The sequence below is a fragment of the Asterias rubens genome, chromosome 1 (assembly GCF_902459465.1).
Source record: "Asterias rubens chromosome 1, eAstRub1.3, whole genome shotgun sequence".
In the NCBI taxonomy this organism is placed as follows: domain Eukaryota; kingdom Metazoa; phylum Echinodermata; class Asteroidea; order Forcipulatida; family Asteriidae; genus Asterias; species Asterias rubens.
Genome location: NC_047062.1, coordinates 9,486,807 through 9,510,957, shown reverse-complemented (window position 1 = coordinate 9,510,957; position 24,151 = coordinate 9,486,807). Strand labels below are relative to the sequence as shown.

The following is a 24,151-nucleotide window of genomic DNA, read 5'->3' as shown; positions in this document are numbered from 1 at the left end:
TAAAACAATGTCATGAAAATAATTTTTGTCTCAGTGATCATGAGACAAAAATGAGTTTAGCATGTAAAAACGTATGTTCATGACATAGTTTTACTCATTTCTCAAAAACTACAGCGCCTAAGCAACTAATATTTTAAGGTACACTTTCTACTATCATTATCTTCAAACGGTATAAGTTTAATGTAAATCTGTGGGCATTGTGTTTTGTTTTACAAAAAGTACCCAAATCCTTTAAAAAATATTTTGAACAATAATACATCATAGAGGTATGGAAAATGTTTTGGAAGCAGTTAAAGTTGATTCTCATGTGTCGCTTTTGAAAAATGTTGTTATCTATGTTTTCTTTTTGAGGAAAAAATAAATGAGTTACAATCCCAGGCTTCATAAAGACGTAATTACAGATTAAAAGACTTTTTGGTTAGGATTACATGTACAAGGCAGTGGACACTATTGGTAATTACTCAAAATAATTATCAGCATAAAACCTCACTTGGTAACGAGTAATGGGAGAGGTTGATATTCTAAAACATTGTGAGAAACGGCTCCCTCTGAAGTGACTTAGTTTTCGAGAAAGAAGTGATTTTCCACGAATTTGATTTCGAGACCTCAAGTTTAGAACTTGAGGTCTCGAAATCAACCATCTAAACGCACACAACTTCGTGTGACAAGGGTGTTTTTTCTTTCATTATTATCTCGCAACTTTGACAACCAATTGAGCTCAAATTTTCACAGGTTTGTTATTTCATGCATATGTTGAGATACACTAAGTGAGAAGACTGGTCTCTGACAATTACCAATAGTGTCCAATGTCTTTAACGCCTTGTCGCCTAAAATGTGAACTTTACTGCATAACGCACTGCATAGAGGTATATATATATGTTTCTAGGAAAAATATTTTTTTTTTTAAACATGTACCGACCGTTAGGGCACAATTTGTTTTCAGTGTGCCTCTTGCCTGGTTGAAATGTGCAACCATTGTTACAAAGTCGTGATACTAAAAGTTTTACACAGATAAAAATGTGTGACTTCTTTCAAGAGTTTAAGATTCTTTTTTATAGTTTCATTAATTTCTCTCCACTTAGATAACCTGTCACCAGTCATCGTATCATGTCCGGATGATCAAGATATCATCACCAATAAAACAAAAACTATCGTCAGGTGGCCAGTGGTAAGAATTAAGGAGTTTGCAGACGTATCAGAGTTTATTCCCCCATTCATTAACAGACAAAGATGGCTAGTTTTAAATCTAAGCGCTTGTGATAGTTGAAGGTTTTAAAGGCAGTGGACACTGTTGGTTATTACTCAAAATAATAATTAGCATAAAACCTTACTTGGTAGCGAGTAATTGGGAGCTGTTGATAAAAAAAAATACTGTGAGAAAAAGCTCCGTCTGAGGTAATGTAATTTTTAAGAAAGAACTGATTTTCCATGAATTTGATTTCAAGACCTCAGAATTAGAATTTGAGGTCTCGAAATCAAGCATCTGAAAGCACACAACTTCATGGTGACAAGGGTGTTTTTTCTTTCATTATTATTTTGCAACTTCGACAACCAATTGAGCTCAAATTTTTACAGGCTTATTGTTTCATGCATAGGCTATGTTGAAATACACCAAGTAGGAAGACTGGTCTTTGACAATTACCAATAGTGTCTAGTGTCTTTAAGTCAATGCTAAGTACTGAGCACAAGACGAATTTGGAAGCATGCTTATTGTTTTGGCTTCTACAGAGCTGCCAACTTTCCCTGATTCTCCCTGAAGCTCCTAAAAATAAGTTCTGACAAAAAAAATGGAAAGTTTCCCTGATTTTCGAAACTTTTCCCCTGTTATGTCGATTGTAATTCTAAATATCTCTCCAGTTGTTGTACACAATTTTTCCAGTTGCAAGATACAATTGTTTGTAGCTCTGCTACTTTAACAGTATATAATTGTCAGTCGTCTGATGAACATCAGTTGAACCACTGAGAATTTATACCTGCTTCTTCCAGAGTCAGCAGTTAAGATAAAACAGGACAATACAAGACAATAAATCAGCCAGTGTGCCCAAAATATGGACACAAAAATAGCCACACATTTTGTTTTCAATAATTTAAATCTATATCAAATTAGTAGATTTAGGTTTCCCACTAGTTTATACATTACAATGTAGTTCTGTAATATTGTGAAAATCCTTTGTGGAAATAAATGTGAATTGAATTGAATTGAAAAAACAGAAAGGAACAAAACTTCATGTTTACAGGCAAGTTTTAACTTCTTAAAAAAACGTGGCAGACTATTTGCTTGTATGTTGTTTGAATAAGTTGTTCCTAATTTTTTGTATTTTTTTGCAGCCGGAATTCAGAGAGCTGACTGGAGATGAATTGGAAACATCGTGCTCTCACACAAGCGGAGCTTCATTTCCATGGGGTAGTACTAACATTCAATGCACTGCAACCAATTTGGATAATGGAAAGACCAGCATATGCCAGTTTACTGTGACAATCACACGTAAGGGTTTGCTTTTGAAAGTTGTTTTCTGTTGATATTGCAAGCAGAAATTCTAATTCATAATTATTACACATAGAATTAACCATAGACAATGATTTATTTATTTTAATTTGTTTTATTTTATTTTAAATATTTTTTTGCCAGTACCTGGCAATTGAATCATGTTGGGATAATCATTGGGCAACCGGAACAAGGGTTTACAAAGTTGCGTAATTTAAGATGGGCACACATTCTTTTAAAAATTAAAATTAAAATATGTTGCAAGTAACTGGAAAGTGAGATCAAGTTTAACTCTTGGGTTTTCTTTGTTAGACTGGTCAAATGATTTTACTTTCATATTTGTTATCACTTAGTATTGGTTCCCAACAGCAATTTATAATTGCATGGTTATTCACCACGTTAAACTACAATAATTGTCAAAACCAAATCTTGCCCATGTAAAAATCCATTTTGTTTGGGGGAACATACGCGCAAGACTTGCGCAGTGAATAGAACAACGTGAAGTTTATGGTTTCTTTGTGTGTTGAATTGAGGACTGATCATGAAAACGGGTAAAATTTATCAGATTGTTAATTTTTTTTTTCAATCCTTTTACACTCATAGCCATTTCATGTCCAGAGCTTAATGATCCAAGGAACGGAGCTAAAGCTTGTGATGAGTGGGCGTATGGTCACTTCTGTTCAATGTTCTGCAATGAGAACTACGATGTATCAATAGATGTGGGGACGACTTTCTTCGTCTGTGGCTTGTCCGGCCTATGGAGACCTCTGCAGCGGTTTCCTGATTGTAACAGTGAGTATTAACAAAGAGTGCCAGTCAAATGTTAATGTTTTCAACGACACTGTATTATGGTAATACTTGTAAGGCACACCCCAAAACTGACGTGCAAAGTTGCTATTTAGACTGGCAGTCTAGGCAGGACGTTGTATAACTTACATTGACAGGATTCTTTGTTTGTACGTTTACAAACAATATTCTCATCTGTGCTTTAAATTTACCAATATCTTTTTGAAGGCTGTGATTTCATGAGAAATGCTGTTGTCAGTTGCTTAAAACTAATGTGTGATCATAGGTAAAAAAAATATCTCTGACAAACCATCTTTTCTCAATGCATAAAACAGAACGAGTACGCCCAGGTGGGTTACGCATGTTATCTGAGCTACAGTATTTCAGCGGAGACTGTTCTGATCCAGCAACACAAGATCAGATCAAAGTACAATTCATCCAGCTTCTCAACGAGTCGTTGTTCAGCGACATCTGCACCAATAATGCTGACCAATGCAATGTTGACAATGTGCAGGTGACTTGCGGACCCACATCATCAAGAGGTCGCCGTGATGTCTCCAGATGGAGAGATTCATCTAAAAGTGTCCACAGTGGCATCCAACAGATGTTTCAACCTAAGAATGGCAGCGATCTCGAGATGGACTCTGACATGGAGCTTATGGAACATGCACAGAAGTGGCTCAGTGATATGAAAAAAGAGGGTAGACTTCCATCAGACCCAAGAGATAACTCCAAGAGGTATCGTCGTAGACATCCCACCAAACTCCAGAATCGCAAAAGAAGTCAAACTCGCCATCAAAGGGATGTCTCAATGGACTTTGAGCTGACGATATCATTTGATATGGTATATCTCCTACCCACTGATCCAATGATGGAAAGTGATGTGTTTGAGGACGAGAAATGGTATGGGTACGATACTCTCTTTGAGCTATCAGACAATGTACTGGAGGAATGCGATCAAGGGAACCTTTTTCCGGATGTTCAGGGCCTGGATGTAGATCCCCACCCATCAGATGTTTATGTCGATTATGAACCAAGCCCATCCTGCCCATTGGCACATGTGTCAACATATAGTTTGGATTGTGGTATGTCTATTTATTTATTTGTTTGCAACTTAATTTGACCTTTAATTTGGCAGTGTCAATTTGAAGCTTCTTTGCCCAACTTGACTGTTTATGTGTGTTGTGTTGTCATATTAAGCCGTGTTCGCATTGGACTAAAAATGCTCAACTTACCGCCGCAAATTGTTAACTTTCCAGTATTAAGTCCAAGTGCGAACAGCCGGTAACTAACCTGGGTGGTAAGTTACCGCCACGATGCTGTTGACTTAACAGGCCGATTTTAGCCACGGTAACTTAACAATGTTAACTTAACAGGGACTAGAAGTCCAATGCGAACGCACCACTCCGGTAACTTAACAATACTCTCACTTGACTTCAATCTAAAAGGTCTGCTGATGTTTGAACCACCACATGCAATACGCGCTGCTCCAAAAATGCAGGTTAAAGGCATAGCAGCGTTTCCACTGCGGGCCGGTAAGTTAATTTACCGGGCGGGTAAGTTATCAGACCAAAAAGTCCAATGCGAATGCGGCTTTAGTCTTTATTTGTTTGCAACTTAATTTGGCAATGTCAATTTGAAGCTTCTTTGCCACACATTTTAGTCTTTGAGAAAGACTCTGCCATAATTTTGTTTTCTTCATTTATACCATGTTTGTCAGCAGTTGGTAGCAGCTAAATCTATTTTCTTTTAGATACTCTTATATATTATGAAAACACATTCAACAATCTTGAAATACTGTACAGCAGCTTTTCTCACTACTCAAATTGTGCTCATGCTGAGAACTTCTTGCCAGAATTTACCCCGGCAAGTCTGCTGCCACCTAGCATTCAAAAGTCTCCCATTGGTACAGAATGTACCATGATTTTTTAGTTTTCCAAATATATATATATTTTTTGTACATACTTTTGAAGGGAATCTATAATTAGGGTCTCAGGTTAAAATCTTTTGCTTTTTGTTTCTAAGGTAATTGTTGCATGGTATAAAAAAACTTCAAATTTTGATTTTGATTTTCTCCCTATACTGTAGTGGAATGTGGGTTGGGATTTTACTTTGACAGTGAAACCATTACATGTAGTAGTTGCCCAGTAGGATCCTATCAGGATGAAGAGGCACAGTTAACCTGCAAGACATGTCCCCCAGGAACATCAACCATCGGGAATACAACCAAGAGCGCTGAAGAATGTCTAGGTAGGTGTTCTTGAACTTGTTGTGTCATGTTGATCCATAATATGTGGAAAGAGAACACTATCACTAAAGGCCAGTCCCACTGCAACGATAACGATAACGATAACGACGCAAAGAGAAGGTTCTATTGGTTGAATTGCTCAGCACAGAATGCGCCCTCGCTTATTCAACCAATTGAGGGGTTTGTTATGATAACGTTTTCGTTCTTGTTCTTGTTATTGAGGCCGCTGTGATAGGGCCTTCAGGGTGATAGTCAGGGTCAAGCTGATTCAGTTGCGGCTCTGTATGATTATGAAATATGACCCGATCTTAATTGGACATTGAGAGATGGGAATAGCGTTTAAAACATTTTCTGGGAAATTAAAGAGAGAACAACATGCTGATACCATTGGTTTTCATTATATTTAGTAAAAACCTTTAGGAAACCTTTAGTAATTGTCAAAGACCAGTCTTCGTGTATCTCAACATATGCTTAAAATAACATACCTGTGAATATTTTAACTCAATATTGGTCGTCGAAATGCGCAATAATAATGGAAGAAAAAACACCCTTGTCACACAAAGTTGTATGCTTTCAGATGCATGATTTCGGAGACCTCAAATTCTAAATCAAATACAAAACTTTTAGTGGAAAATTAATTCTTTCTAGAAAATTACATTCTTCAAATAGCCACCGCTGAAGCTATCAATTTGAGACGTTTAAGGACACTTGGTGGCAGCAGACTTACCAAGTCAATCTATTTTTCTCAGAAATGTGCTCATGCTGAGAATATTCTGCCAGAGTTTACCTGGCAAGTCTGCTGCCCCCTAGCATTCTAAACTCTCCCAGCGGAGAAGAAGCCAAGAACACCTGTGTACCTTTGTTTTCTGACGACATTTGTTTGTTTTTTCTCTTGTAAAATATGTTTCAGGTATTTGCCCATGTGGTCACTTCTCGAGCACTGGACTTGAGCCATGCTTGAAATGTGAGAAAGGATCGTACCAGGGCGTGGTAGGGTCTAATTACTGTCAGCAATGTCCGGTCGGTCAGTCTACAGCCAGAATGGGTTCTTCTACTGTTGGGGAGTGTACAGGTATGAACTTATCATGTTTTTGTATCAAATTATTATACTAAAGCCTATAAATTTCCTAAAGTGAACTTGCTGAAGTAATGACCAAAGAAAGGACCAAAAGAAAAAACATTGCTTGGCCTGCCTTCATACTTGATCATTGGTCATCAAAAAGGTGATCTTTTTAATATTATCCTACAGATGGTTAAATGGTAAAATATAACAGTGAGTAGAGGCATGGTGGAAGTTACTTATGAGGGCTTTGCTTTTGCAAGAAGATTTTTGTTTTCCTTTTATTGCCTCAAAAATATTTGGAAAGAAGTAAGTCACTCTTTCTAAGAAAATCAATTTTCAAGCTCTGTTTTTAAACATTATATGAACAAATAAACCTCCTTCTCTTTTTAAATTGGAAAATGGACCAACCATATTGGGATAATTTTCACAGTTTTCACTGGCTGTGTAAGATGGCACAACTCTGCAGGACTGCATGTACCCTTGTACATGTACATGCATGGCTGTGTAATGTGTAGATTCATTCCCCACTTCATTTAGTATTCTAGGCTGGTATAGTTAATTTTTAATCTTCTGCAACACCTTATTTCAGATGTGTGCGGTTTAGGAACATTTTCCTCTACAGGGGTGCAGCCATGTACCTCTTGTCCTCTTCATAGCTACCAGTCAGAGGAAGGTCAGAGTTCATGTGATTCATGCCCTGAGTGGGAAATAACCCAAAGCACTGGTGCAACAACATCAGACATGTGTCATAGTAAGTAAACAGTTTTTACTGTTAAATTAAAAAAAAAAAAAAATTGCATAAGGGATAAAGAAAATAAATTCAGGTTTTACTTCTAGCTGCCGGGCAATCTCGGTGGTCTAGTTGTTGGTAGACACTCTAGAATTGCAAAGGTCAGGGGTTTGAATCACATCCGAGTTATATGCCTGTGATTTTTCTTTCACAGAACTCAAAAAAAGTAATGAGTATACAGTGCAAACACACATAGATGTAAGGGTAAAAACAAAATTAACAATTACATGTAAACAGTGTTTGTTGTGAGTCCTGATTCCATTGCTATATTTTTTACTTGATGATTGTTTTCAGTCTGATTCTGGTTTTTCCTTCAAACTTTGAAGTCCAGAATGTGATGTTTTATACAAACTGAAAACTTTAGAATAGAAAGAACTCCTTTGGCATTTTAAACAACAATAATATAGCCCATCAGATTAGCTGCCCAGAACGTTTATATTGACAAAACTGTCAATTTATTTCCATAGTGCAAACTTTCTGCTTGGATGATTCCTGCTGTCTGAATGGTGGAACTTGTGTAGAGCAGATAGGGACGTACCGTTGTGAGTGCCCAGTGGGCTTAACAGGCCAGCACTGTCAGACCAACGTGGATGATTGCCAACAAGATTCCTGTCTCAATGGTGGGACCTGCCTAGATGAACTTGATGCTTTTAGTTGCTTATGTCCGACAGGATTCGAAGGTAACCAGACTTCCATCTTAGTCTTTACTCATATTATCGTAGCCAAACTAAGACAAGGGGGATAAATAGTCTGACTACTTTTTCAAAATAATGCCTGTTGTGTTCTGAACTTTTGCATCAAGCTAGCGATGAGTTTGACACAGCATCTTACTCTTGATTAAATATATCGACTGTTTAATATCAAATGTTTTATCTGAACAAAGATAATCTTAAAACAATAACAACTTTCAAAATGTTTAAATTATTATTACAAATTTGGTAATCAATGAAAAAGAAAACTTCAGCAAATCAATGTAGGACGCACCTGTGCACAATGCATTTCCACCAGTTTGAGAGTTAATTCCTTTGTGTACATTTTGACTCCCAAAACAGTGTACAGAATAGGCACATAAGAGCGCAGCACTTTCAGGATCAAAACCAATATCTCACTGTCTTTTTGTTTCCTAGATGATCATTTTTTCTTTTTTAACTTCTTTTTGGGGGGTTTGGGCAGTCGCTGGCATTTATGGGAGCTTGCTAGGTGGGGTTGATTTGGTTGTTGTGGGTGACTTTGCAAAGTTTATAATTTTGCATTTTGTTGATTGTTCTCCTGATGTAATTTTGTGTGTTTTGGATACATACAGGTGATGATTGCTCTATTGACATAGACTATTGCACTGATGCACCTTGTGAGAACAGTGGAACCTGCAATGACCAGACCAATGGGTTCACATGTACATGTGATTTGGGTTTTACTGGTGCCACTTGTGCAACAAACATCAATGAATGCCTAAGCCAACCCTGTCTGAACGGTGGTTCATGCACTGACGGTGAGGGAGAGTACCTATGCTGTTGTGCTGCTGGCTTCACAGGTGATAATTGTGAGACTTCCATCAACGAGTGTGTATCTAACCCATGCCAGCATAGTGGCACCTGCATTGATGGAAACGCCTCCTATCTCTGCTCCTGCAATACAGGCTATGAGGGAGACAACTGTGAGATAGATATGGACCTATGTGCTGTCAACCCCTGTGCAAACGGGGCTACGTGTCAAGATTTAGATGACCACTATCAGTGTGCCTGCCCTCGTGGTCATGGAGGGGTTCACTGCGATTTGGATCTAAATTTATGCGATCCCAATCCCTGTAACAATGATGGTGTGTGCTCTGAAGAAGCCACTGGAAGTGTCGGCTACAGTTGTGAGTGCCAGCCTGGGTTCACAGGTCTTCACTGCGAGACAAACCTGAATGAATGTACGAATGAGCCTTGTTCTAATAATGGTACATGCATCGATGGCATCAATAGCTATCAGTGTATCTGTGCGGATGGTTATGAGGGTGAGTGTAAATCTGGCTGTTCATTCCATCTTCAAGCATGACAGATATTTGGCTTTGCATAGTGGAGGATTTTAGTCTTAGGTAATCTCACAATATTTTAGTATAAATTTGATTATAAGAAGTGACTCATTATGACCTCTTTTGTTGAGAAAAGGCTGACCTGCATGATACCCTAACAAAGACAACTTCCTCCACCAACCTCTTGTTCTGTATACATTTCTCTCCCGTAGAGGTAGCCTCTACCCATCCTCCACCAACCTCTTGTTCTGTATACATTTCTCTCCCGTAGAGGTAGCCTCTACCTGTCCTCCACCAACCTCTTGTTCTGTATACATTTCTCTCCCGTAGAGGTAGCCTCTACCCGATAGCGACTGTCTTGCCTCTACTAAGCTTAGCCTCTACAACTACAAGGTATTAGGCATCTTAACCAAGTAAATTCACATTGTTTTTTAGGACCGAATTGTGAAGTAAGGAGTGATCTATGCAGCCCCAATCCTTGCCACCATGATGCACCGTGTGAAGACGAAGGGGATGACTACTTCTGCACATGCCCAGCTGGTCTGTCAGGCCAAGACTGTGAGATTGAATTGGACCTTTGCTTTGAAGGAGTTACCTGTCTGAATGGTGGCTCATGTTCATCGCCCTCTAGTGACGAACTCTGTCTCTGTAGTGATGGATTCATTGGTGAGTGGAAATCAGAAGATGCTCTTAATGACAGTATTTACATATCACAGGGGAACAGGAACTTTGCATTTTAATTTTGTTGTGAGAAAATAATTTGTTTCTGTGTTTTAGTAATGTTTGCAGTCACACCAATACATCAAATGCTCTTGAGTTGATACATGTAGATCTAAGAAAAGCCATTGTTGAATCAACTTGATCATTATTTGATTGTCTTTATTAGAATATTAGATTGTACTAACCCCATACACAGTTTAAAATCCAACTTATCTAATTTGTTTTGATGATAGTTTTAAAAGATAATTTATATTGGTTTTCTTTATCCATTATAGGTGAATATTGTGAAATCAACTTTGACGACTGTGCCAAGAAGCCATGTGCCAATAATGCAATCTGTATTGATGGCGATAATACATTTATCTGTGAATGCCAATATGGCTTCACTGGTACCCTTTGCAATATTCAAATAGATGAATGTGTGTCGTCCCCTTGCCAGAACGAAGGCACCTGTGTGGACAGGATCAATGGTTACTTGTGCGAGTGTGTTTCTGGTTTCAATGGGATCTACTGTGAGAACAACAAGAATGATTGCTTCACCAGTGCTTGCGGTCACGGTGAGTGCATTGACGGGATTGAATCGTACCTTTGTAGATGTGATTCAGGCTACACTGGTCGTGAGTGTAGCATTAACATCAATGAGTGCCAATCCAACCCCTGTGCCAATGGTGGCACATGCTATGACATGGTTGATATGTTCTCCTGTAACTGCGCAGACGGATGGATCGGTGAACAGTGTGAGATCAACGTAGATGACTGTCTGAGCTCCCCTTGCAAAAACTCTGGGATCTGCATCGATGGCCTGCAATCCTACACCTGTAAATGCAACCCTGGATTTACTGGCCAGGACTGTCAAGTCAACATCAATGAATGCTTCAGCAATCCCTGTAAAAATCATGGCCTCTGCATTGATGGAATCAACTCCTACACCTGTAGCTGTGTGAATAAGATGAGAGGCGTTCACTGTCAGATCAACCCAGGCTTCTGCCAGCCAAACCCCTGCAGGCATGGTGGCTCCTGCAATGCTAATGAGGCTGGGTTCACTTGCCAATGTCCAACTGGTTTTGAAGGGTATTTTTGTCAGACTAATGTCGATGATTGTGTCGGTCACCAATGCCAAAATGGAGCCAGCTGTATTGATCAGGTAAGAGTTCAAGCACTGATTTACAATAGGTTGACCTTTAATACCTCTATGACGATCATCATGTCACTAGAAAAGTACACCTTGTACAAAGTAGTAGGCCTACTTCTCCATTTTAAGCAGCCAGCTTGCCAGCAGTTTTTGACAAGCTGGAACTGTATTATGTTCTAACAAGTTCCTGAGTGTGTGTTGGATTCCCAGCCTGGCCAATCACAGCACGATTCCCCATGAGCCTGGGACACTCCACTTTAATGCTGAATATATTGAGATGATTTCAGGAATACATCTGCCCTTACAAACACCATGTTATAAATGTCTATGTGGATTTGATGCTTGGTTTAAAAGTCTCTGATCAAAACCTGTTTATTTGTTTGTTTCTGTTGATGCTAGGCCAACCGTTATACATGTCGATGCAGTGCTGGGTATACTGGAACTCACTGTGAGACATCTTTAGATATCTGTGCTGCTGAGCCATGTCGAAACAATGCTCAATGTGTCCCATCTTCCCTCGGCACTCGACACTGTGTGTGCCCACAAGGTAAATCAAGTTGCTTTTACCTCAAACTAACCATTACTTGATTGTTTCTGTTAGTCTGTCTATCAGCTATCATCATGGCATAAGGGGTATATTCTAAGACTAGCCTTAATATGGGGATTGGGGTTTCAGTTCCTACCCAATTGATCTCATATGAGTTTCCACCTAATGTCGTATGTGTTAATATTAGTATCTTTCCACTTAGTCTAATATGTTAATAGCTTAATTTGTATCTTTCCACTTGAAGGTTTCAAAGGTGTGGGGTGTGAGGTTGAAATCAACAACTGTAAGCCTGACCCATGCCTTCATGGAAGTACATGCATCAATGGTTTGAACGCTCACTCCTGCCTCTGTCCACCTGGGTACACGTAAGTCAACTTCATCAACAAATAATGTTTGATCACAAGTTTCCTTTAAATTTTATGCATAAGTAAATTATGCTTTGATCTCAAAGTGCCTTGTGTCTGTACAAACACCTCAAACCAAAATTTAATATTCACAAACTCAAAATTATGTTAGCATAGCCTTACTATTTGCTGGTTTTGAGGGTTTATTTTATTTTTAGGGAAACATTGGGGTTTGAGTGGAGCAGGGTTTGAAATTGCTTCCACATTGTGGCGGGCAGGCTGTTAACCAGTCTGTGATTATTAACTCGCACCCTTTCTCTTGCTAGCTCAAGTTAAAGTCACTAAACCGACTTTAACTTTAATGAGTGGCCAGACTCATTTGAGAGGAAGTATATTGCCCCAACTATAAAAGGTTGCAATTTTTACCCATAAATTTTGCGCCTAAGCAGCTTACATCAATGTCAACAACGTGTGAAGTTGCCCAGCTAAACCAACCACACAGTGGGGTAAAGCACACAGCAGTCACCCAGCCGCCATGTTGAGGAGAAGTATAGACCAGCACCCAGCACAGTCTTTCCCACTTCACTCACGTGCACCCCCCTGAGATTTACAACTTCACACAGTGCCCAATACCCTGAACAATTGTCTTGCAAGTCAACCACACGGTGAGAGTTGGCCAACTCAGCGACGGACTGCTACCACAAAAGATTGACAAGCACTCAGCCTTTGCCAATCAACTCATACAGAGATATTCTCACACTCAAACAGCACAGAGCTTCGGTTAATCTATGAGGCCTAGAACCCGCTTGCATACACCTCTTATCAACCACACGCTAGCCGGATTGCACAAGTAAATAACACAGGGTAATAATCAGAGCAAAGAATGTACCTGTTTTCTTCAGGGAATTCCACTGCATACTCATAATGCATTTAGGTCCAACTTGTACCAGCATGCCCTGCAAGCCAACACATGCCCTGATCAGTGCTTAACCCACGATCATCTCCCGCATGCTCCTTCACTTAATCATTTCTAACTTACACACCAAGCATTGTCCATTACAATATTATGTTGAGTGAAAAAAAATATAGGCTAAGAACTAAGGTACTCATTGATTATCTCTGATTGTTTCTTTTTTGTATGATGTAAATTTGTAGTTGCATAAAGTTTCGGGTGACTCGCCTGTACTGAATTATAACCCAAATAGTAGCCTCCATTCAGATGCTTCCTGTGCTTTGATTTCTCTGCAGTGGTGACCAGTGTCAGGAAGACATCGATGATTGTATGGGACATCTCTGTCAAAATGGGGCTCAGTGCATTGACGGCTTGAATGAATACCGGTGCAAGTGTCAACGAGGATATGTCGGCAGATATTGCAACGATTGTAAGACATGATACTATTTCATTTAAAAATAAAAGTTTATTTTTACTCTCTGTTTATTTTCACTTTCAGAACCAAACTGAGGGACAGTTATATGGATAAAAAAAATGTGTTGAAAAAGTCATTTGTAAAATTATGAATATTTAATCCAAAAAAAGGTAAGTGTTAAAAATGAGGACAGATAACCCTTTGGTCTCTCACTTTCTTTGTCACGTTCCCTGTGTCGACTAACAATAATGCATATTGTCTCTTGAAATACAAAAGTGTCAGACTATTTTGCCTTTCCAGCCTCAGGCTGTGTCTGGATTAGCGGCTGTGGCTTTGATCCTCATGTGTTAAAGCATAAGAGGCCCATAGCAACACCCTTAGCAACAGCCGCAGCCATAGCCGCAGCTGCCAATTCAGACACAGTCTGAATGGGGTGTTACTTGAATATAAGAAAGAAAAACAAAATCAAGATGTGAAAATCGTTTTTATGTTGACAGTTGAACCGTGTCATTTTGATATGGTGTTCCGATGCAATGTTCCCAGCCAGTTTGTCACCATAGAGCAAGCCGTGGAGGAGAGCCTGCAAGCTTTCACCCTGTCCCTGTGGATTCGAAGCACCCGCTCATCGTCAACCGATGCAGTAATACTGTCCCACATGGCACCAGGTAGTAGCCCAACACTTCAAGCAGCTGAGTTTGCCATCAGTGATCCTCAGGCCCTAACTATCTTTATCAAGGGGTAAGGGTCATCTACCTTGTGGTTCTAGAGAACTTTGTTGATATAGTTGTTTTCTTTCCAGTTTATTCATCATAAATACCCCAGCCTGTTTATCCATTCTGATATGTTGAGAGGAGATCATGTGGCCATGATTAGACGTGTAGTAGGGACACGGTAAAAAGTGTTCTTCACGAACAATTTGGTGTTAGCACCCAAGCTTACCCAGGCACTAGTATACAAGTAACCATGGAGGTGTAACTCAGTGACTTTTTCCATGAATCCTTTTGCATTGCAACTTTTTTGAAAGGCAATTTTTGCAAAATTGACGAGGAAGCAGGTCAAATGGACCATTCCAGACAAAATATCTGCACACAACAGACTTTCAAAGACATTAGTTCACACATTGTTGACACGTTATGTTTCTATGTACGTGTCTCATATAAACAAAACTCACTTTTTGTTCATACCCTAGATACCAGTATTCCACGTTGGTCAGTGTAAACGACGATCTTTGGCATCATCTTGCCGTCTCTTGGAATGAACACGGAGGGAATCTAATCATCTATAAAGATGGTCATGTAGTCCAGAACCAACATCTTATACGACCTGGTCACCGTATCAATAGTGGAGGGAAGTTCACACTTGGAGAGATACAAGGCTCAGGTGAGTTGCATAAAGACCATTATGTTCCACTTTAATAGATGTTAAATTTGCATCAGGGATAAAGAATATTAATTTTGATTTTTACCCATACACCGATGTGTGTTAATAGCACTGTTTACTCAGTACTTTCCCGAGTCCTGTGAAAAATTATCACAGGCATATTACTTCAGTGGGATTCGACCCTTGCAATTCTAGAGCAGTGTCTTACTAACTAGACTACCGTTACTTTGTTAGCGTGAAAGTTCATCTGTGTTGGTAGTTAGATACAATTAAGGTAAATTTTTGATCACAACAAAAACTGTTTTCAATCGATACTTTTGATCGACACTTCGGTCTTCATCAGCAGGATGACGCGGATGTTCACTTTGTTACTATTGTTTTCCCTAAGCCAGGCACTTCCTGCCAAAACTGTTCAGAAGGCCCATAATCAATGACGCTTTCACAGAAAAGTTAATTATTTTCCCATTTTGATTACATAAAGTTGTTGCGATACTAATTAAGTCTTTGAACAAACTTGTTAACATTTTACATTGTTAGTTCGTGTCCCTAAAACTGACAAAACTACTGTCAGATAAATTTGTTGGAAGTTAAAACAACAAACATTTCGAACTTTTTTTTTTAACAAATCTGTTTGTATACTTTTTACTGTTTGAATTTTTGTACCAGCATCCACTTCATCAACTAAGCTACATGGTGCAGTAAGTGGTGTAAACATGTGGGACACAGCATTAGAGGGGTCTGTGATTAGCAACCTTGCTAGTGCCTGTGGCTCTGTAAACCCTGGTAATGTCATCACAGCAGCTGACTTCCTCCAGACAGCCTCCCTTGGAAGAGTCCAGGTTCAGACACCCTCACAGTGTGACGGTAAATAGATTGGGTTTTGTGTTTACAGTGTTTCTTGAAGTCTCTCTCTGATGTCTGCTAGTACAGGCATGATATTCTTCCTTTTGTTTTCCTTGTGGGAAATCTTGAAACCAATTTCATAGGGCTGCTAAGCATAAAAATTTGCTTAGCATGAAATTTCTTCCTTGATAAAAACAAGATTACCTATCAAATTTCCACCTGATTTTCAGAATAAGCAACCAACAGCTGAATAACAGTAACCAGCATTATGCAACAAAAGGAAATTTGGTTGGTAATCCTGTTTTTACCAAGGACAAAATTTCATGCTATTTCAAGTTTTGTGCACAGCAGCTCGTTGAAATTTGAACTAGGTATATCAGCCGCTGTACTCGATGAAATGCTCCTTATTTTCCAATGAACCAAATATTATGCCTGCTAGTAACAACTTATATTGCCTAGTGAGGTTCCCAAATGTTACCCAACAGATCAATTTATTCATATAGCAGCTTTGTGGTATCGAAGAGACATTTTATCAAAGTTTGTTTGTTTGTGCAATTCCTTGAGTGAAGAAATGATATACTGCTGTGACCCATCAAGGCGCCTGACTTTTCTGCTCTCTAGATCGTGTGTGGTTGTGTGAATTTATATGAATTCTTTAAATGTTTAGAACCAATGCGGACAGTTTGTGAGGCTCTATTTAACATCATCTTGTACCCAGTAGTCGGTTTACTCAGACAAGTTTTACTTCAATCTGAAAGCTCAAGTTTATAACAGCACCAATCTTCCAAAGAAATTCCCATGTGAATCACTGTTAAAATAAAATATTTAAAAAAAGTAAAGACTGCCCCAAAAGTTCACGAGCACATATTTTGAAAAAAGTACACCAAATCCCTGACAAATTTTAAACCATTGTTTCATTGGTCTCCACTAAAACAATATTTTCTTAGGTAAGTTGTTTAGTGTTTCTATGGCAAACTAGAGGATGGAATGAACTTACTCTTCCAAACTTCATTGATGCATTGCTCTCTCTTGTAACCCAATCCCTACAGTGGTGAATGACTGTGCTTCCAACCCATGCCAGTTTGGCAGTACCTGCAAAGATGACTTGGGTCACTACATCTGCCTTTGTTCCTCTGGTTTCACTGGACTACACTGTGAGATTAACATCGATGACTGTGGAACACCATCACCCTGTGAGAATGGTGGCAGCTGTGTGGATGGTATAGAAACTTTCTCTTGTCAATGCCCATCAGGATTCTCAGGACAGCTGTGTGAGCTTGAAAAAGGTAGTTTAATCAAAGTACAAATACTGGTATTTTAAAATCTTGGAATCTTAGATATTTCACACGATTGACAAGGATACCAAACTATATTTTTCAAAATAATTTTCCCTCACCCTTTAATAATACAATTTTTAAAACCTTGAGTTTGTATTGTTGAGTATAGAAACATTGCAGAAGCAGCAGCTCTCCCTGTGGCAACATTTCTAGAACTCTTAAAACACAGAACTTCACTAAGCATATGAATAGACCGATCCATTAAGCTCCGCCCATTGCGTATTGACCAATCACAATGCAACGAAGGTCCGACACTAAGGTCCGACAGGCGTGCGGGTATGCTTGGCGCATGCGGCAGAGTTGTGCAGAAAGGCATTGGAGAGCCCCACAGGTTCTTGCTCACACGTGCATTGTGGGCGGAGCCTACTGGATCGGTCTATTGGTGCCTCATAGAATTACACAACCACAACATTATTTACCAGGAGCTAGAGCCATAACTTTGGGTTTTGGGAAATGACATTTTGCTTTTGCGATTCCAAAGTTCCTTTCATAGACCCTTAGAAACTAGGTAGATGTAGGGAAATAAACCACCATACTTATCTGATTAATGTTTTTTTATTTCATCACCCTAACAGTTGATGGTGGTTGGACTTCATGGAGTGACTGGAGTGTCTGTAGTGTGTCCTGTAATGGTGGTTCTCAGTCACATCAACGTACTTGTACCAATCCCCAACCAGCTCATGGAGGTAACCCTTGTGTTGGCGCTCTCACTGAAACCCAACAATGCAACATTGGACCATGCCCAAGTAAGTCACCCATATCTTAGAAGTTTCTCCTGAATTCAAGATTGATTTAATAGTCTATATATAGTTGTCTGAATATTACAAGGTCTTGACACTATCCTGATCGTGTGATGCTGTTCCACAGTAAGCCATGCCCACTTCACACAAACTGGCTTCAGTAATTATCAGATGCTCAGATGAAATGCAGTGAGATGATAATTTATGTAAGAAAAGATGATCATTGAACTTGTCTGTCAGCTGTGTTTTACAATGACGCAATATCTTCAAGAAATGAACAGCTTTTGTCATAAGAAATGCCTTTGAAATGAGTAACTTTGGGTAATTTTATCAGAATTTGATTAAAAACTTGAGTTCTACCAAACACTCAGAAAGTTTGCGTATTTTGGGAAACACAAAAGTATTGTGGTTTAATTGGATGGAACCTAGGCAGTGATACTTCCTTCAGCAGCTAATTCAGCTTTTTTTAAACATCAAAATTTGTTTGATTTTCAGAGATATTACAAAAAAAAAGTGGAAACTTAAACCTACCTTTCACTCACTTGGACCATGAGAATAAAAGCAAACAAATAAGACTGTATTTTTTGTTTTTAGTTACGGATGGGATAATATTCTAACACATTCATTCTGTAACTCTGTATGATTTCAGGCTGTAAGATCTTGACACCCCCGTTGAATGGAGAGCTACACTGCGAGACTGTCGGTGAAGAGCAGAATTGTACCATCTCATGCCTCAAAGGCTATGGCTTCAGCAGGGCTATTCTGTCAGCTTATCGCTGTGGTCCATCTACCAATTACCAGTGGTCACATGAAACGGATACGAACCCGAGAGTCAACTTCCCCAAGTGTACAGGTTGGTCAATCTTTCCCAATTAAATTTTTTTTTCCAGAAATTTACTCACTGGGAAAACTAGTAGGTCCTTAGGTCACTAGGGTGGACAACTGGGCCCAATTTCATGGAGCTGCTAAGCACAAAAAATTGCTTAGCATGACATTTCTTCCTTGATAAAAACAGGATCAACAACCAAAATTCCATTTGTTGCACATTGCTTGTTAATACTGGTATTCAACTGTTGTTTGCTTATCCTAAAAATCACCTGGAACTTTTGTTGGTAACCCTGTTTTTATCGAGGCACAAATTTCATGCTAAGCTAATTTTGTGCTTTTAGCAGCTCTATGAAATTGGGCCCTGTTCCTTCTTTTAATAGGTTTTATTTTGGACGATTAACTTTCCAAAGGATACATCTGCTTTTGTACTGTAATGATTGTGTCTTTCTTACAGACTACAAACCACCATCCAAGTTTGCCTTGGAGTTAGTCATGGAATACGACAACTTGGTGTGTAACGGAATCGATGTGGCCAAGGATAACATGGTATATCAGCAAGTCAGTAACGCAGTTTCATCTAGTGTCAACTCTATCAAGTGTGTCAAGGACAATGCCTGCGCTGTCAAGCAGTCTAAGGTGTGTAAATTGCAGGAGGATATAGAGTCCAATGAGCATTGATTCTATATTGCTTCAACAGAGCAAATCTAGGCGCTAGAAATTCATTGAGACTCTTTTGTCATCCATTCTTTAAACGAATACAGGCGGATACAGTACTAATTAGTCATGAAATGAAGCCCTCTACCAGCTGGCCCTTACTAGAACACTTGTATTGTGAGCTCTGATATTGCAAAAAGTTTCACTGTCATTGAGTTTGGTTCATTCTTTTTTTCTTAAAATTTTCTTTGAGGTTAATCATATTAGTGGGGGTGAAAGAGGTCTTTTAAACAGCTGTTTAAAAATAAAATAGCTGCTTAAAACCAGGAAGGTCCTGGCTTGCGAACCGGAGGTGAGGTCCTTTATCACAAGGCCATCACTCTGCAGGTTTTTAAGACTGAGTCACTCTAATTCACATTCATAGATACCTTTCTAGTAAAAACATTAAAAAACCTTTAAATGTTGAGAACAAATCTGACACTTTGCCTCAGCTTACATTGATACCTATGTTGAATTTCTATCCATGTTGAGAGCAAAGTAATTTTTATACTACTTTGCTTTGAAATTTAAAAAGTCAAACTATCACACACTAGTTTAAACTTACACACTAGTTTTAACCCACAGACTTAATTGGGCCATGAAATTTGCACACTCCGGCAATCATGTGACAGTGCCTTCTTTTGATTTAATTTTCTCAGGCCATGTTTAAACACTCTTCACCATGTTAATATCGCATGTTTAAACATGGCCAAGTGATCTCTTTTCGACCAATCAAAATGGATGAACTGTCCCAGGTAGTAATAAATATAACATAAAATGTGACATAGGCAGCCATAGTGTGTTGGGCTGCATTGGACAAGTTGATATTGTTGCTTATGGTGCAAGATGAATTTGTGTACCCCTCAGGTCAATGGCTGTAGTCCCTCTGTAGTTCAACCACAAGGCCGACGACGTAAGCGATCAGTTGATGAGAATTTGATTACAGTCAATATCATATTGGAGCATGTTGTACATATTCCAGATACCAACAACCTCACTAATGAACATGGTAAGTAGGGGCCTACATCAGTAGCTAGGCTTATGATTGTTGTAACCAGTGAGTTTACCAATAGTTTGGGTGTTGAGTTAAACAATGGTTTGGGTGTTGAGTTGACCAATAGTTTGGATGTTGAGTTGACCAATAGTTTGGATGTTGAGTTTACCAATGGTTTGGGTATTGATTTTACCAATAGTTTGGGTGTTGTGTTTACCAATGGTTTGGGTGTTGAGTTTACCAATGGTTTGGGTGTTGTGTTTACCAATGGTTTGGGTGTTGAGTTTACCTATAGGTATTTTGAGTTTACCAAATGGTGTTCAACATGGTGTGTAAAGGTTCATTTATTCATTTCGTTATTGTTTTCCTTTTAAATGACCAGTGGCAAATCATAGCAGTTCTGTGTTAGCAATTAGTGAGCTTCAGGATGGTGCAAGTTATCTCGTCAACCAGACAGTGGGTGGTCACTTTGCCATCAGCATTGAGAGTGACACATATGACATCGACACAAATAAGTCTTCAAGCTTCGGCGTGCCTGTCTGCCCATCCGGAATGGTTCGAGTTGATCCGGAGGATGCACGATGTGGTAAGTGCTACAGTGTTTTGAATATTTCCTTCATACAAAGAGAGACATATCGTACTAGAATTCATGATTGAAATCTCTTTATTTTTTAACACGGACACAAAGTGTTTAACATGATATATGTGTTTTTGTCCATTTGTTTGAACTGACAGCACTGTTAGATAACTAAGGGTACAATGGACTTTCCAAGAGTTAACTTTTAAGTCCACACAGTAATATTAATCTTAATATACACAGAATGAAGCATATTTCTAAATGTAAAATGTTGTTTGGTTTTGTCTTTCTACTCAGTTCCTTGTTCTTCTGGTACGTTTGATGATGGAGACGCTTGCCGAGAGTGTCCCACTGGAACCTACCAGTCACAAGAGGGCGCTACACTCTGCCACACCTGCCGACGAGGATTTACCACTCTGTATACTGGATCAGTCAGCAGAGAGGAGTGTATCCATCTGTAGCAGACCACATGCCGGCCACTCCGGTTCCTCTGTCTGAATTCTCGCTTATCAGTCCTTAAGACTGTGCAAGTCTCATGTAACTTCTAACTAATGAGTTCAAATAAAATGCGAAGTAAACAAAATCATACACTTTGAACTGGTTGCAACGTTTGAAACTACACAAGACTTACACAGTCCCTTTACTGGATAAACCAAGATAAATGGATTGATTGCGCCTTACTTACTCAGAGTCTCATTATATTAATTGTTAAGGTGGCAAGAAAACAACAGACTAATTATACAAGTATTAGAACAAGAAATGAACCCAAACATCAAGGTTTTAGGCAGGGTCATTGTGTGGTTTTTGGCATAGTAATGCTGATTTGTAGGCACAAATATCAAGAAAGATACAGTAAAAGTCGGCTGTGAAAGTTTCAGCTAAATAAATTGAATACAGGAAAAGAACTGTCATAATCGTCTGCGCTTAGCGCAGTGATGCAGTTACCAAATGGAAATTTTGTGAGTTTGTAGGGAGACTCAATTTTTTCGACTTACATGTCATTGATCTCCATTGTGGGTGCATTTTTAAGTGAACAAAAAAATGGAGGAAGCTTACCATTTTATATCATACAGGGTTTTAGATGTAGGTTTTGGGATAGAAAAAATAAATACAATTTTTGTTTTGAACATCACAAAAGTATGGCAGACCTTTTAAATGTTATATTAAGAAATTCTTGGCCAACTTACAATCTTCATATTTTGTTGTTTTGAGGCAATCTTTTTATGATATATAAAGTGTGTATATCAGGGCTGTTTTAACATTAGTTTAGAAGTTTGAAAATATGATGGTTTAAAGCAAAAGAGTGACCTGTTACATTGGCTGTATATTTATTTTATGACACAAATGCATCTAATAAAGTGGTGATAGTGGTGGGTGACAACAAAAAGCCTTAAAGTTGTCAGTTTTCTTTCCACATCCATTGTAATTGAAAAGTGATGACAAAGTGTCAAATAAGTGGCTCCAAATTGTGCCTTGAACACAGTCTGTGATTGGTCGTAAGAAACACTTCCCCCTATTATTATGGTCATAAATTGTTCAACTCATTGTTCTGATTGGTAAATTTACTGCAATGTGATTGGCTGATTTTGGATCATCCGATTGGCAAACTATACATGAGCTTGAAACCCAGTTTGTCACACATTTTGCCAGAGCATAACACCCAATACGCTGTCACAGTGTGTAGTTTGTGTGCAGGGACATACCCAAAAACACATTGTAGTTTAAAGGTCGGTTTATAGTTGGTCGCTCGATGGAAATCTTGACGCGCAATCATAAAAAGACACAGTTTTTAGGCCTCAGTCTTGGGATCGTGCGCAAGATTTAGTTACACAGAAATTACTAATTATTCAGAATGCAGGCAAGTGAGCCAATCAAGTACGCAGACTTTTCTGGTTGTAAAGTATTTTTATTAAACATTTTAGGCAATTGCATTTTTATACCAATATTTTTGAATGTATGCAGAGTATTTTGAGCAGTAGTAGTTCAAACATAATGTGAGCAGGTTTTGGGGTATAATCTGTTTGGTTGCTGCTCTGTTTATTTTAATCAAAGTAATCCTTCGATTGAATTTAGCTGTCAAAATCAAGAAATGCACTTTTTGAAGAATCCTACTACAGCAAATCTAAGTACCTAAGTTCTCAAGATCATTATATCAAAAGTCAGGGTAAGGTTCAAGAAAGCTGGTTTTGATCATGAAACACGTATTAATTACGACCTAATTAGGTCGTTAAGTTTTCCAAACAGTAGTGATTTGGGGTTGTATTTTCTTTCAGGATTTTTAACTCATCATTTTCATACAAACTGATGTTTTGAGTGACAATCTTGTTTTACTATAAAGTTGTTAAAAGCTTCACGATATTTAAACGTAACTTGTTCTTTTTAACATGCGCAAGAATTTTGAATAAAGAGGTAAATTTGCAAAGGTAATGGTAAAATGTTAGTCCGGTTCAATTTCCTTAACCCGGTTTTAAAACAAACATAACAGTAACCTGAATCTTTCAACAAGCTCAAACCTTTCTTTGTAAAAGCCTCATCATCCCATTTTTACTAGCAAAAAAGAAATTCTGGGGTTTGGGTAGGTCAAACAAAAAAATAAATAAATAGTAAAAATAATAACAACATGCATTTGTATAGCGCTTAATACCAGGTTTCTAAGCGCTGAAACATAAAAGGAATTAAACACACTATAGAAAGACAAAGTGTGGTCAATAAAAAATTACAATTTTAAGTTGGATGAAATAGCTGACACTGTAGCAAGCTTAGATGGATCTAAATAAGTGGGTTTTGAGAGCAGTCTTGAATGAGTCCAATGTAGTTGAGGCACAGATATGGACGGGAAGGTTGTTTATTGGGTTTTTTTACATCCAATTTGTCCCAAATATGGGCTAAGATTTTCTGTTAATTATCATTTATAAAAAAGTAGTTCTGTTGAACATAATTGCATTTAGCAGCATCATAGTAGGCCTACACATCATTCGTTTGTTTTATGTCTGCAGTATTACAAATAATTTAGTTTCATCTAAGATTTAATCGTGACACTGCTTCATACTTAAATGATAATCGATACTTGCAGAACTAGAACACACTGTACTACTGTGAGCAGGGTGTGCACAAAACCAAAGTTAGGATGCACTACTCTAAATCGATCAATATTCATGCGCCAAGTTACTTATAAATTATAATTTGTAGACCCACAACTTGTTTTTAAATGATATGTTTTTGGGGTCATGCAATTAATATATTGTGTAATTGTAAGAGTCATC

At 38.5% G+C, this 24,151-nt stretch overlaps 1 protein-coding gene across 1 annotated transcript in view; it reads left to right on the top strand.

Moving 5' to 3' along the window:
* The window catches only part of LOC117299240 (sushi, von Willebrand factor type A, EGF and pentraxin domain-containing protein 1-like), a 47,101-nt gene extending 25,403 nt beyond the window's left edge, over positions 1 to 21,698 (top strand). Inside the window, exons 26-49 of the mRNA XM_033782722.1 lie at positions 1,083 to 1,168; positions 2,329 to 2,485; positions 3,089 to 3,277; positions 3,607 to 4,356; positions 5,360 to 5,521; positions 6,430 to 6,591; positions 7,172 to 7,333; positions 7,840 to 8,052; positions 8,676 to 9,368; positions 9,822 to 10,052; positions 10,382 to 11,250; positions 11,638 to 11,785; positions 12,030 to 12,150; positions 13,378 to 13,511; positions 13,994 to 14,234; positions 14,686 to 14,876; positions 15,543 to 15,740; positions 16,769 to 17,005; positions 17,632 to 17,802; positions 18,446 to 18,649; positions 19,079 to 19,260; positions 20,185 to 20,326; positions 20,694 to 20,897; positions 21,186 to 21,698. Coding sequence (XP_033638613.1) covers positions 1,083 to 1,168; positions 2,329 to 2,485; positions 3,089 to 3,277; positions 3,607 to 4,356; positions 5,360 to 5,521; positions 6,430 to 6,591; positions 7,172 to 7,333; positions 7,840 to 8,052; positions 8,676 to 9,368; positions 9,822 to 10,052; positions 10,382 to 11,250; positions 11,638 to 11,785; positions 12,030 to 12,150; positions 13,378 to 13,511; positions 13,994 to 14,234; positions 14,686 to 14,876; positions 15,543 to 15,740; positions 16,769 to 17,005; positions 17,632 to 17,802; positions 18,446 to 18,649; positions 19,079 to 19,260; positions 20,185 to 20,326; positions 20,694 to 20,897; positions 21,186 to 21,349 — 6,011 coding nt within the window. The 3' untranslated portion in view covers positions 21,350 to 21,698. The remainder of the gene's footprint in view (positions 1 to 1,082; positions 1,169 to 2,328; positions 2,486 to 3,088; positions 3,278 to 3,606; positions 4,357 to 5,359; positions 5,522 to 6,429; positions 6,592 to 7,171; positions 7,334 to 7,839; positions 8,053 to 8,675; positions 9,369 to 9,821; positions 10,053 to 10,381; positions 11,251 to 11,637; positions 11,786 to 12,029; positions 12,151 to 13,377; positions 13,512 to 13,993; positions 14,235 to 14,685; positions 14,877 to 15,542; positions 15,741 to 16,768; positions 17,006 to 17,631; positions 17,803 to 18,445; positions 18,650 to 19,078; positions 19,261 to 20,184; positions 20,327 to 20,693; positions 20,898 to 21,185) is intronic.
* Positions 21,699 to 24,151: the final 2,453 nt, after the last annotated feature.